The 13,953-nt window shown below is 41.3% G+C and overlaps 1 protein-coding gene across 1 annotated transcript; it reads left to right on the top strand.

Annotated features, from left to right (window-relative positions):
* The first annotated feature begins 4,237 nt into the window (after positions 1-4,237).
* On the top strand, positions 4,238-12,429 carry NIPAL1 (NIPA like domain containing 1). The gene is given in 6 exon segments (XM_066549109.1): positions 4,238-4,403; positions 7,940-8,206; positions 9,168-9,224; positions 9,676-9,766; positions 11,533-11,693; positions 11,825-12,429. Coding segments are annotated over 6 exon segments (1,347 nt in total).
* The last annotated feature ends 1,524 nt before the right edge of the window (positions 12,430-13,953 follow it).

Below are 13,953 nucleotides of genomic sequence, written 5' to 3'. Positions count from 1 at the left end.
TGCAGTGCTCTGATATAATCCCGGTGCATTTTCTTATAGTCACTAAATGGCCCAAATTTCCAATTTTTTTTTTTTTCTCCTGCAATTGCAATTCCTTTGATGGTATCTCCATTGCAGCCTGTTTGGCAGTCCTTCTTTTCTCTTTTGGCCTTCAGCGGGGATCAATTTTGGCAAGCTTTGCTGCTGCATGTGCCTGCGCCTATAGCGTATGGGAAAAATTTCTTCCTTTTTTTTTTTATTTTTTTCAGCATTCATGCCATGTCTATTATCTCTTCCCCCCAAGCTGTTTCTTCCTCCTTGACTCTTTCCCCTCCTTTTGCAGCGTCTGTCAGCTTAGTTTTGGCATGTTTTGCTCCTTTGCCATGCAGCTCATTTCCTCAGAGACCATTTCTTGAAGACACTAAAACTCCTGATTTTCTGGTGTTTTTCGGCTTTTTTTCAATTGCATTTCATTTGATCCTATCTCCTTTCCAGAGTCTTTGTAAGCCTTTCTTTTTGGATTCGCAAGATTCCGTTTCCTTCCCGAAAGGAAATGAAATTTCCTTTCGGGAAGGGAAACGGAATCTTGCGATTTCAATGGGCACCAAGAGAGGAATCTTTGGTGCATGTCCCGAGACTTGATGACATGCCATGCCTTTTGATGCCTTTGACTTTGGGAAAGATTTTTTCTTTTTTTTTTTCTTTTTTTAAGCATCCATGCAATGTCCCTCCTATCTTCTCCTGCAAGTTTTTTCCTCCTCCTTAGCTTTTTGCCCTGCTTTTGCAAGGTGTGTGAGCTTAGTTTTGGCATGTTTTGCTATTTTGCAGTGCTCTGATATAATCCCGGTGCATTTTCTTATAGTCACTAAATGGCCCAAATTTCCAATTTTTTTTTTTTTTCTCCTGCAATTGCAATTCCTTTGATGGTATCTCCATTGCAGCCTGTTTGGCAGTCCTTCTTTTCTCTTTTGGCCTTCAGCGGGGATCAATTTTGGCAAGCTTTGCTGCTGCATGTGCCTGTACCTATAGCGCTTATAGCGTATGGGAAAAATTTCTTTTTTTTTTTTTTTTTTTCAGCATCCATGCCATGTCCCTTCTATCTTCTCCTGCAAGTTTTTTCCTCCTCTTTGCCTTTTTGCCCTGCTTTTGCAAGGTGTGTGAGCTTAGTTTTGGCATGTTTTGCTATTTTGCAGTGCTCTGATATAATCCCGGTGCATTTTCTTATAGTCACTAAATGGCCCAAATTTCCCCGTTTTTTTTTTTTTTTTCTTTTGCAATTGCAATTCCTTTGATGGTATCTCCATTGCAGCCTGTTTGGCAGTCCTTCTTTTTCTCTTTTGGCCTTCAGCGGGGATCAATTTTGGCAAGCTTTGCTGCTGCATGTGCCTGTACCTATAGCGCTTATAGCGTATGGGAAAGATTTCTTTTTTTTTTTTTTTTTTCAGCATCCATGCCATGTCCCTTCTATCTTCTCCTGCAAGTTTTTACTTCCTCCTTGCCTTTTTGCCCTGCTTTTGCAAGGTGTGTGAGCTTAGTTTTGGCATGTTTTGCTATTTTGCAGTGCTCTGATATAATCCCGGTGCATTTTCTTATAGTCACTAAATGGCCCAAATTTCCTCGGTTTTTTTTTTTTTTTTCTCCTGCAATTGCAATTCCTTTGATGGTATCTCCATTGCAGCCTGTTTGGCAGTCCTTCTTTTCTCTTTTGGCCTTCAGCGGGGATCAATTTTGGCGAAGTGGAGCGGTGGCCGGTGGAAAGTAAAACGCCCAGGCTAGATAAGTGTCCAGCCAACCTCCAGCCAGGAAGGCACTTCCCCAACACGAAGTCAGGGCCCGGTGCCTAGCGATGACAGGCTTACGGACGAGTGGCCGCAGTAGTGAGCTCCGAAGTCGCAGGATGAAATGAAGAGGCGACTCTCAGTTTCTTCAGGGAGGGTGGTTTTATCGGTAGGGAAACGTGGAGAACGAGCTGAGAGCCCCAAGGGAAGAAAACCCCGGGTTTTACAGAGGGTGGGGGGGGTCAAAGATAGCAAATCAGAGAAGGATACACTAAGGATTGGCATAATCGGAGAACCAATCAAACACAGTTGTGGGAGGGACCCTGGCCCCTAACCCAATCACCCGACACCCTGGCCCGAACTTTCTAGAAAAAGAGGCAGGGGTGTCGAGTGACAGGCAGGCAGCCAGGGGTGGGGAACAAGAAAGATACATTTAGTAACCAAGACAACTGGGGAGGGGTTTGGGGATTGACACAAACTGGTAACAGGGCAGGACCTTCTGATAGAACAATGGGGGGAAAACTGAACAGACATAAAACACACCACAACAGCAAGCTTTGCTGCTGCATGTGCCTGCACCTATAGCGTATGGGAAAAATTTCTTCCTTTTTTTTTTTTTTTTTTCAGCATCCGTGCCATGTCTATTATCTCTTCCCCTCAAGCTGTTTCTTCCTCCTTGACTCTTTCCCCTGCTTTTGCAGCGTCTGTCAGCTTAGTTTTGGCATGTTTTGCTCCTTTGCCATGCAGCTCATTTCCTCAGAGACCATTTCTTGAAGACACTAAAACTCCTGATTTTCTGGTGTTTTTCGGCTTTTTTTCAATTGCATTTCATTTGATCCTATCTCCTTTCCAGAGTCTTTGTAAGCCTTTCTTTTTGGGTTCGCAAGATTCCGTTTCCTTCCCGAAAGGAAATGAAATTTCCTTTCGGGAAGGGAAACGGAATCTTGCGATTTCAATGGGCACCAAGAGAGGAATCTTTGGTGCATGTCCCGAGACTTGATGACATGCCATGCCTTTTGATGCCTTTGACTTTGGGAAAGATTTTTTCTTTTTTTTTTTTTTTTTTAAGAATCCATGCCATGTCCCTCCTATCTTCTCCTGCAAGTTTTTTCCTCCTCCTTGCCTTTTTGCCCTGCTTTTGCAAGGTGTGTGAGCTTAGTTTTGGCATGTTTTGCTATTTTGCAGTGCTCTGATATAATCCCGGTGCATTTTCTTATAGTCACTAAATAGAACAAAAACAGGAATTTGAAACAGACTGCAGACATGCATCTGTCCATATAAATGTTTTTATCCTATGGGCATGCTTATGTTGTACAGAAGATCACAGTTTTTTCCCAAACTTTCAGATTATGCTATAAAATTTTGATATAACTCTTTCAAGTACAATTTAAATTTTTTGCTCTGTTTTTTTTGCAGTAACCTGCTTTAGAAATGTTAAAGCAGAGAAGTCAAACTATCTATCATGCAGCCTGCACTGGATTCAGGCCACCTTCCCTAGAAGTTGTTATAGTGTAGACACAGTAAAGATAAAGTGGAATGGTAACTAAAATCACAAAAAGGAAATTCAATGTTCCTTTTCTCCTAACATACAGAGTGCTGGTAATGTTAAAAAATAAATACTGAAATAAAAAAATGAGACTAAGACATTGAAACTGGTCTCTTGGTTTAACCACAGGACTGCAAAGTCAAGGATACCTAAGCCAAGGAAAACCAACTTATTTCGCTGATAATGTCAATGTATTTCAGCAGTATGCCCCAATGGTACAACTTTTCAAAACCAATGATGATTAGTTTGGGTACTGTGCTGCAAAGCCTGGTTCCAGCTGTACTCTCAATCCTGTGTATCCCTGTGGTGCTCTGTGGAGGTGTGTTAAATTTGCAATTTTGATTCCAGTTAAAGAAATCCTTGTGCATGCTAAAGGTCTGCAGAGTGTCCCAAGTTCGCTAGACAACATGTAATGTTTTATTAAGCCTTACATTTTGTAAATGTATTTCACGTAATCATGTCAAAACCAAGACCTCAGTTGAAACTATTCAACTAAGGTCTTGGGTAATAAAGGTAATTATTTCTTGTAACAACCTGAAGCCTGTTAAGCCACAGGGAGTCATCTCAGGGTGTGCATCACCAGGCACTGCCCTTGTTCTAGGACGCTGCCATAGTTTGGCTGGGGGATCCCTCTGCTTGCCCACAGATCCACTGGCCAAAGCAAGCACAGGCAGCTTGTCACAGACACAAGTGGCTGCACATCAAGACTGCTCATCTCTTCTCCCAGCTGCGAAGGGGAAGGAAACTAAATCTGTAGAGACTTCAGGAGAGGCAAATGCTGCCAAGGTACTTCAGGAGAGTGCGCTCTTCTTTGGATTCAGTGTTCAGGTGGGGCCACAGAACTCCCTAGGTCTGGGACTCGATAACGATCTAGAAAGCCCATTCGGGGTCACTCCTGGAGCCTTGCGCGCCCTTTCCCCCGCAAGTGGAGGGGATGCCACCTCCGTCTCCGCCGGCGAGCGGGCGCGCCCAGCTGCGCTGAGCCGCGCCCGGGCGGGCGGAGCCCGCGGATCCTGGCAGCCGTGGGGCCCGGAGTGGCGCTGCCCGTCCGTCCGTCCGTCCTGCCGTGCGGGTCAGAGTCTGCCCGTCCTGTCCTGCGGGTCAGTGTCTGCGCGGCCGCGGGGCCGGGGCTCCGCGGGAGGGCGCGGGGCTGGCTCGGTCTGTTCGGTGCGCGCATCGCTCGGGACGCGGAGGGTCGGCAGGGCTCGGGACGCGGCCGTGCCCTCCTGTTTCCCCGGTGTCGGAGCCCCCGTAAGATTTCCCTCCGCCCCGGCAGCACCCCGTTGTTTTCCGAGGAGTGGCGTGGGTCCGGCGCCGGGGAAGCTACTGCGCTTCTGCCGAGGCTGCCTGGGGTTAAACATCTTGTCAACTTTGTTTGGTGCTTTTTGGTGAGTCTCCACTCCAGGCGTGCCAGGGAGGAATTCCTTGCTGCTTCTCGATACACCCACTTTTGGCCCCAGGAGCTGCGCCTTGGCAAAGGTGGGCTTGGTATTTCCTGGGTGACCGAGAAAGGCATTTCATGTTTCTGCCAGGGGTGAGCTGAGTCGTGAGCCTGCTAGAAATGGTTAAATTATTGTCTAATCAAAGCAATTAGTTTTCGAGATGACTTAGGACCAGTATCTTCAGTAGCAGGTTAAGAGCCAAGTTGGCTGTCACTAACCAAGGCAAGTCAGCCCTGAACTGCAGAATGACAGCAAGTCATGCATGTCACAAGCAGTGCATAGCACCGGAGTGTCTGGTCTACCCAATTCAGATAGAGAATATTTAGGTGTTTAAGGGGAAAAAAAAAAGGAAAAAAAAATAGCTGAATCATAAAAAAAGTTCAGAAGTTACACCAGCAGCTGCCTTGGCTCAGACTGGTTTCCTGTTGCTGCCAGTCTTGAGTCAGAGCTGGGAGAGATTATTTCTGCTAGGAGGAGTTCTGCTGACAGGTTCATGTTTGTTGACATTTGGAAGTAGGAGGTGAAACTAGCTTAGCTACAGAAACTCTGTGCTGAGCAAGCCAGGTAGCCTCAGTGATTTGTCATCTTCCTCAGCCTTTCCAAGTGATCTTCAGACTGTTCACAGGGGTAATAACAGTAATTCCTGGATCAGCCTCCTCTTCCCGTCTCTCAGGTGGTTCTTTGATCAATGCAGTTACATGCCACTTTTCATGCAAGTGGAACAAATGACTTTTTTTTCTTTAACCATGAGAAGCTGCTCAGCCCAATAAACAGAGATCATAAGCATTCAAAATTACTCTTCTCAGTGATAAATCCAATATTTCTTTGTGAATGTGGGCAAAGATTGTAATTCAGAAAGGAGAGAAACAACCTGTGGCCCTCACTGGGTGACTTAGTACAAATGGCATGATTAAATTTTTCTGATGTCATAAGGTATGCTGAGGAATGAAAACCTTTAGAACACATAGAAAAACATTTTGTTTCACGTGAAACAAAATAAGCCTGCCATTCATCTCCAGCTAAATGAAAGTACACCAGTCACCAAAAAGGGGGAAGAAAATTGTTATTTTCTTCACTGTAGAAACCCAATGCACTGATAGAAAGCTGCCTTACAGTTTCCTTACTGTTGCAGGAAACTGAAGGACTTATCAGGAGTGTTTATCTTCATGTTTTCTTTTCATTAAAGGCAAGGAATGTTACTGCTTCTCACACCATTCTGGTTTGACATCAGTATAGGTATTGAGAGCTGAGGGATTTCATTCATCTCTCCCTTGTTTTTTTTCACAGAATAATAGAATAGTTTGGATTGGAAGGGACCTTTGAAGGCCATTTAAACCAACCCCCATGCCGTGAGCAGGGCATTTTTATCTTGCCCTGATATGTGTTTATAAAGAGAAAATATAGTTATGCTTAAAGGACTTTTCTGTAATTTTGCTCTGTGATTTATTCTTCACTAATTATGTCATAACAAGTATATGCAAATTTTTCTTCTTCTAAGACTATGCTAATAGTTTAGGATTTTAAAATACTTTCAGGTGCAAATGCTAATTCCGTATTTTTACATTATCCAACTGTAATTTCTAGTAATGATAAGAGTGTAGAATAGTATCTATCCTACATACTATGCAACAGGAACTGCATGTGGATCTAAGTTCTCTAAGATTTTAATCTTCAGCTGGTGAATATGAACATGCCTATCTTGTGGGAACATTTTTATTAAGTCTGACTTAGCAATACAAAACAACTTCTGTTATATGGAAACACTCTTGGCAAACAAGGAAGTGTGTTTGCACAGCCTGCAAATCAAATTATAACTTCCTGTAGTATGTTGTATAATATGGAATGAGAAAACAGGGAGCAGGTACTCACTCTAGTTCCTTACTTGAAAAGGGTTCTGTCTCCCAGAGCTAATACCAGCATTGCCAACAGCAAATAGGATATTTTTAGGACCTTATGTATTTTAACTATTCTTTTTTAAACTGTATTAAATGAATTATCCAAGTCTGCTTCTTGTTAATTGTTCAGTGAAGTACTTTTGATATAACATTTTTTATTTCCAGAGCTTACATGTGAACACAGAGGCACATCCTTTTCTACCAAGTCCCCAAGTGCCATTTCTTCAGTTGGGAAAGGGGAGAAGAAAAGAGAAGAAAAAAAGGGAGTGTATTACTGATGCTGTCACTCTTCAGGATGAATCATTCATTTATTATTTTAATTACAGGGAAACCATGGGAAAAAAAAACCTATTTGTTGCATCCCCTGCTTCCTATGTATCACGGTGGACTGAGCTTTTGTACTTCTGCAAATTGTTTCATATTTTAACATGTCTTCACAATAAGCCTTCTTTACAAAAAAGATTGTTCTTAAAAGTTTTCCAGGCTAGAGTCTGTAATCCACACTGGCTGCCTGATGCACTCCACTGTAACAAACTGAGACATCAGCCTAGACTGCCCAAGCCCTGTAGCAGCTCTGCTGCCTGACCCCTGCTTCCCCATGAAAAAAGCAACTCCTTTTGTTCTTGGAAATGCACTACCTGCTCTTCCTTTAGAAACAAATCTAGGGAGGTGGAATGAGGCCTTCACCTGAAAATTTTGTGATTGGTTAAATGAGACTTGGCTCACACAGTATTCACTGAACAGTTTTTATAAAATGCCTTAGCACCCATATGCAGTGAGAGTTTTCTCTCTGTTTGATTTTTCCTTCCTTTTTTTCCATTTGTTTTTCCAATCTTAGCTACCAATATAAAACCAGAAGCCTTGAATAGCAGCAGGCTTACTTTAACAGGCAAAGTCCAAAATCATGGATTTGGCTATATGTTTGTGGTCTCTGCACAAAAAAAGGAGCTCTAGGAGCTCTTTCATCTTCAGGTTTCAGTTTAGCTTTTAAGATTTTGAGTTGAATTTTAAACTGAAGCTAAGATTTTTTTGTTGCATTGCTCAGCATTCCCCTTATTGCCTGAGCCAATGAAGTGCAAAACATGGATGTAAAATAATGTAATCACCTGTGAGCTACAGGAGTGGGTAATGACCCACGGCAGCATCGTGTACATTGTGTGGGTTTTGTGTGTTATTTGCACAGTCAGAAGTTACCGGTGCTCTGCAAAGACACGAAAAGGAGTGAGCAGAGTGGGAACAGGGCTCTTCTAGAGCTGGGCCTGTGTTGTGAATCATTTGTCCTTCTTTTTCTGCTCCCAGGTGCTGTGCTCTCTTTTTCTTGTCCTGACTCCTGCCAGGCATGGTGCCAGATCACCAACGTGTCTGAATCACACTCTCCTCTTCTCACCTCTATGGAGGGGACTGGCAATGAAACAAATTGGAGCATTTCCCTCCCTTCTGGAAGCAAATACCACCTCTACATTGGCTTGGCTTTGGCTATAGGCTCCAGTATCTTTATTGGTTCTAGTTTCATACTGAAGAAGAAAGGACTTTTGAAACTGGCAGACAAAGGAGTCACCCGAGCTGGTAGGTGATGGTGCCATCCTTGCTCCAGCTGGGGACACAAACACCTCTTCTAACTTGACAAAATCAAGGTTCAAGTCACAGATCACATGTTTAAAACTACTTTAATGGTGATCAGAAGTCCTGTCTTGGTAAGGGATGGAGACATACTATTATTTCTGTGTGTGGTTACAGGGACTGGAATTTCAGAACTCTTAGGACTAACAGATATGCAGTGGGTATTAAATCTAGTGAGCTGGTGCTAGTTCCTCACTGAGAGCAATTAGTTACCAAAATAAAATTCTCTATTTGTCTTATCCTCCAAAATGCCCTTCTCCCTCTTTTTTCAATCTTTCTTCCCCCTCATTTGAGATTGAAAGTCTTAGGCTGGTTTAGCTTTTTTGTTTTGCTCAGCTTCTTTAAAGTGTGTGCAATGAGTTGCAGAAATGACATTTATTACACGAGTTTCTACAGTTAGTACAACTATCCCTTCATCAAAGTCAACAGATGAACAGCTAGAAAAAGAACAGTTGCACTAATGTCTTAATTTGCTTTGCATGGATTTAAGTACATAGCATTAGCAGTTTTTCTTTTGTTTGTTGTCTTTATTGGAAAATATTATTTCAGAGAATTTGGTTATTTGAAAAAACTGATACTGAATATAAGATATGAATATATTGGATCTGACCTGGAAAAGCATTTTGAAACATCTCTCAAGCTCACCAAAAATCTTTATAAACATTTTACTTTTGCTTGAAACTTCTCCTCTGTGTATATTTAGTCAAATAGCATTTTTTAGAAGCCCAAGTCACAAAGCAGTAGAGTCATTGATAAAATGTCAGTCAAAATCAAATATTCTTCTTTTTGCATCTAGGTAACATGCTCTTTTTGTACTTTGTAAGTGCAAATGTGAAGCTGTACTTTTTGTTTCTTACAGTAAGGTGATCTGTTTCCTCTAAGATAAGGTTATTTTTTTCTCTTTCAGGACAAGGTGGATATTCTTATTTGAAGGAATGGCTTTGGTGGGCTGGACTGCTATCAAGTAAGTCAGCTCTTTCCTCTCAGCCTATATGTAAATCTGCAAAAATCAGATTGTTTTAAATAGATTTATTGTCTGATTTTTCATTCCCTTCACTTAAAAGAAATGTCCTTGCAATCACATTAATGACAAGCTCTTCTCATATGCCATCTTTCAAATATTGCATTTGGTCTTAAGGGCTCTTTGCAGAATAACCATCTTTTCTTTAATATCTGGTCAAATGCCATGGAATTGCATCTGTCCAGATTCTAGGAGTACTTAGGAGTACTTAGGAGAAGAGTATTCTACTTTCTTCCAGCATTTATTAGTTGTGCAGCTAATTTTGAAATGAAAATGTGCATATATAGCGCAGAATAAAGATTTTGGTTTGTATTTGCTGTCATACAAAATATTTACAATAGCATGCCTTTTAATATTCTCCTCCAAGCTGATCCAAATGTTCTTTCTTCTGCAGTGGGATTAGGAGAAGCTGCAAACTTTGCTGCCTATGCCTTTGCACCTGCAACCTTGGTTACCCCCTTGGGTGCACTGAGTGTTCTAATAAGGTCAGTACCAATGGGGAGCAAGCCTTGGCAAAAACCACTCACTGCATGAGGGAAAAAATACTGGCTTTGGCTGAAAGTAGAGATTTTTAATAAGAAAACTGAAAAGCAATTGATGGGCAGAAAATGCTTTTCATTGCTTTCTGGAAATATATTTTTCCTTATTGAGAACTGAGTTATCTGGGTAGATAGAATCAGAAGTCTTGTTGCAAAGGCCACTGAATGCCTTCCCATTAGCTTTTCACCTAGATCACAAAGTAATTCTTATCAGCATAAACAAGGTATACTGCTGATAAAAGGTAATTTATCTATTCCTAGAGAACTGGAACTTTTTTAAGAACTGTTATCCCGTTCTTCGGCTGTGACTGAACTTTAAATAAAAATACAACATTCCTTCACAAAATGTTTTCAAAAACATTTCTATTGATCAGAGCACAGTTAGTAAATATTTTGATTTTGTTTGGTCTTTTTGAAATCTTTATGGAAAGAAGGCAAAGAAAATCTAAGCTTTCTTCTGTATCCACAATTAAAATTTGTGGTTCTTTTGAAACATAAATGTCCTTCACAGACTTATTGTTTCCTATGTATGAAGAAAAAATTAATTTCCAAGTTCTTAAGCACATACAGTAATGTGGCTATCATAGCAGCAGAAAGGACATGGACTGCGCATACAAAAATTTTATAGGAAATAATCTTTTAGCAAAATGAAATTATAGTAATTTAAATGTAAAACTGATTTTTAAGAACTCAGTATATTATATGAAGCACTGTGTTTAAAACAATATGCACCACATATTAAAAACAAAACAAAAAATAACCCAAACAAACCCCTCCCCCCACCCAGGATGATGCTTGGAATGATCTACCTGCTCAAACTGCAGCTGTTCTGTCATAGCAAAACCAATGTAACTGAGTCCCTGCAGTGGTGCTGGGGTCAGCATGTTGGTAAATGCAGATCAGCTGGCTGCCTGGCTGCTGCTGTGCAAAAACAGCTTGAGTTTTATTGCTCTCTTCTTTGACAGGGAGAGCAATCATTCAAATTTTCATGAGACAGAGGGGTTGTTAGAACTTCATGTCAGTGAACTCATTACCCTTGTGTGAAAAAAAGGTATTTTGATCAGTGGGTTGAGTAACTATTTGTGTGTTCACACACCATTAAGCCCGTGTCTGTGCCCAAGGTTGTTCTCCAACAGGCTAATCATGCCCTATGAGTGGTGTTTTAGGCCATGTTATTGTGCTTAGGTTAAATAATCAACCCCGTGGAGATCCTGGGGTTGATCACTGAAGGGGGAGACATGCCTTCTCTGTGTTTTGGGGGGAGCCCTTGGCAAGCCAGGCAGAAAGTGTGCCTGGGTGGGAGAGCCTGGGGAGAGGTGAGGAATAGTTTCCAGCACTCACGTGCATTGGTTGTAATAGCAAATGAACTGCTTTGAGCCATTTTTGGAAGAAATAAACAGCTCTTGTGGTTAATCTACAGCGAGAGTGCGTACCCTGACCCAGGCAATCAGGAATGAGAAGCTCCTTAGCAATTTGGACCCTTTTACAACCTGGAAGGAAGCAATAAGGGTTGCTAAACTCCCTAAAACCTGACCTTACCTTCTTGGTCATGACCAACTTTCTTGGAAAAACTCCTCACAATTTGATTGTTTCAGACTGATTCACCATATATCCAAATTCAAAAGAGGTTTTCTGATATGCTACACAGAGAGATTTTGAATGTCTTCTGTGCCTGGTGGAGCTGAACATTTTATTTCTATTTTGCTGAACAGTGCTATATTGTCATCCTATTTTTTAAATGAGAAGCTGAATATTCATGGAAAGCTGGGCTGTGTACTGAGCGTTTTGGGGTCAACAGTCATGGTTATTCATGCCCCAGAGGAGGAGGAGGTCACCTCACTAGATGAGATGGAAAGAAAACTGCAAGATCCAGGTCTGTATGCAATTGCAGTGAAGGCATGCTGCAGTTCATAGGGAAGTGTCCAGGACACTGAACAACTGAGCATGTTCGTGAGCATAGTCTGGTGTTGTGTGTATTACTCTTCCCTTTCCTCTTTTTTACAGTGTTTGTTACATTTGCTGTTCTGCTGACAGTCATTGCCCTTGTCCTGATCATTGTTGTGGCTCCAAAGAGAGGTCAGACAAATATACTGATCTACGTTTTAATTTGCTCTCTCATCGGTGCCTTCTCCGTCTCCTCTGTGAAGGGTCTGGGCATTGCCATCAAGCAGATGCTGCAGAGGAAGCCAGTCTATCGCCATCCCCTGGTTTACATTCTGGTGGGCATCTTGGTGCTCTCAGTCAGCACTCAGATCAGCTACCTCAACAAAGCCCTGGATGTGTTCAACACATCCCTTGTGACACCCATTTACTACGTGTGCTTCACTACCACAGTGGTGACGTGCTCCATCATCTTGTTCAAGGAGTGGAGCAGTATGGAACTGGGTGATATCATTGGAACCCTGAGTGGATTCTGCAGCATCATCATTGGCATCTTCCTACTGCATGCTTTCAAAAACACTAACATCACCTGGAGTCAGTTGATGTCCACTGTTGCCAAAGAACCATCACCACCACACCGTGAATCTGAAACCAGTCACACTCTGCTGGAGAGCATGGAAAACCCAGCTCTGGCATATGAGGAGGACAACATTTTATTCAGTCAGTGAAACACTCAAGCAGTGTTTATCATCAAAGTATCATGAATTGCAAACTCAGCCCACCCATGTCTACTAGAAAGCTCTACTTTTCTGCAGTCCTCTGGAAATTAGTCTGTGAGGCCTGTTAAGTGTGGATCACTCCTCTCTATGTCAGCTGTTGGCAGTAATGAGTGAAAATGGTCAGTAATTAGCACAACAGACAGAAACCTGGTGGCGATTATATGTTAGGCAATGAAAAACATGGTCCTTCTTTTATGCAGCATCTCTTCCTGGGAAATTTTAGCAAAAAAGAATGGTTTTTGTAAGCCATGTTTACAAATGCAATTTTCTTTTGATGATAAAAGACAATCCTTGCTGAAATGGCAGGTACTCTGCTATTATCTTGTGATGGCCTTAATATTTCTGGCTTTATATTTTTATAATTTATTGCCAAGTGAGCTTGTAGATACTCTACATGAAGGATCTTCATTGGAGACATAATATGAAGAAAACAGTGTTTAATACTTAGTTTTTCATATAAAATTTTATGCAAGATTTTTTCACTTTTGATGACCTGCCAATGAGCATTGATTAGATGTCACAAAAATTTTAGCAAATACAATTCTTGATACATCTCAGCTTTTCTTCTCAAGGAATCCTGAATGGATTGTGAATCCCTGAATGTGCCTGTAACTTTTTTATTACAAAAGTAAGACTGAGTTTAAGAAAAATAAAATTCATTTGAGGCCTGAAAACAGTTGCTACTGGCTTAAAAAGTTACATGAGGTTATAGAATTAAGTATTCAAAGGCAGGAGAAAAACAGAACATGCAATTAAAAATTTCCACTTTGTTTTATATTATTTTGAGGATTAAGAAGGAGCTTTACTTATTTCCATACTTCTTCCTAATGCAGCCATCTATTAATTATAACCCATTTAAGCTTTTCAAAATTTTTTCCTCATTTTCTGGGAAGGCATTGTTCTTTATTAATAATAAAGCAGTCCTGTTAATTTTTATTCTTTTATAAGTGCAAAATTCATTTTACAATCCATGCACTACTTCCAAAACTACTAGGTAGGGGATGAGTGGTAGGCAAGGGGTGAGAAATGTCAGAATGTCTTTTTTTGAGTTTGGACTTCTCTAAAAACTATTTGCCCCTATTAGATGTTTAACAATATGTTAACCTACCAGAGGCCTTGAAGTTTGGTAACTGTACTGTAGTTCCTCAGTTGTGGTCACGGATCTTCCTGTCACAAAAAGCTTGCACAGTCCATGGTTTACTCACTACAACCCTCTTTGTTTTCCACTTTGTAAGTAAGTAAGTTCAGCAATCAGACATGTGGTTGGTGACAAGCTCATCAGAAAGCAGCATTTCCAGTCTTTGGATCTTTAAGTGTGAGTCCAGAAAGTTTGCCAGAGGATGCCATGACTTCAGCACTTAAAAACTGGTTTAAATCAGCTGAAATTTATATGCCAAGCAGAACTTCCTCATGAAGCAGGCTATATGTTTCCTAATGTTCAGAAGGTTTAGTAGAAGACGACAGTTTGGATGG

This window comes from Molothrus aeneus, chromosome 4, assembly GCF_037042795.1.
Source record: "Molothrus aeneus isolate 106 chromosome 4, BPBGC_Maene_1.0, whole genome shotgun sequence".
Classification (NCBI taxonomy): domain Eukaryota; kingdom Metazoa; phylum Chordata; class Aves; order Passeriformes; family Icteridae; genus Molothrus; species Molothrus aeneus.
Note: the sequence above shows the minus strand (reverse complement) of the source record. Positions and strands in the feature narration are given on the sequence as shown.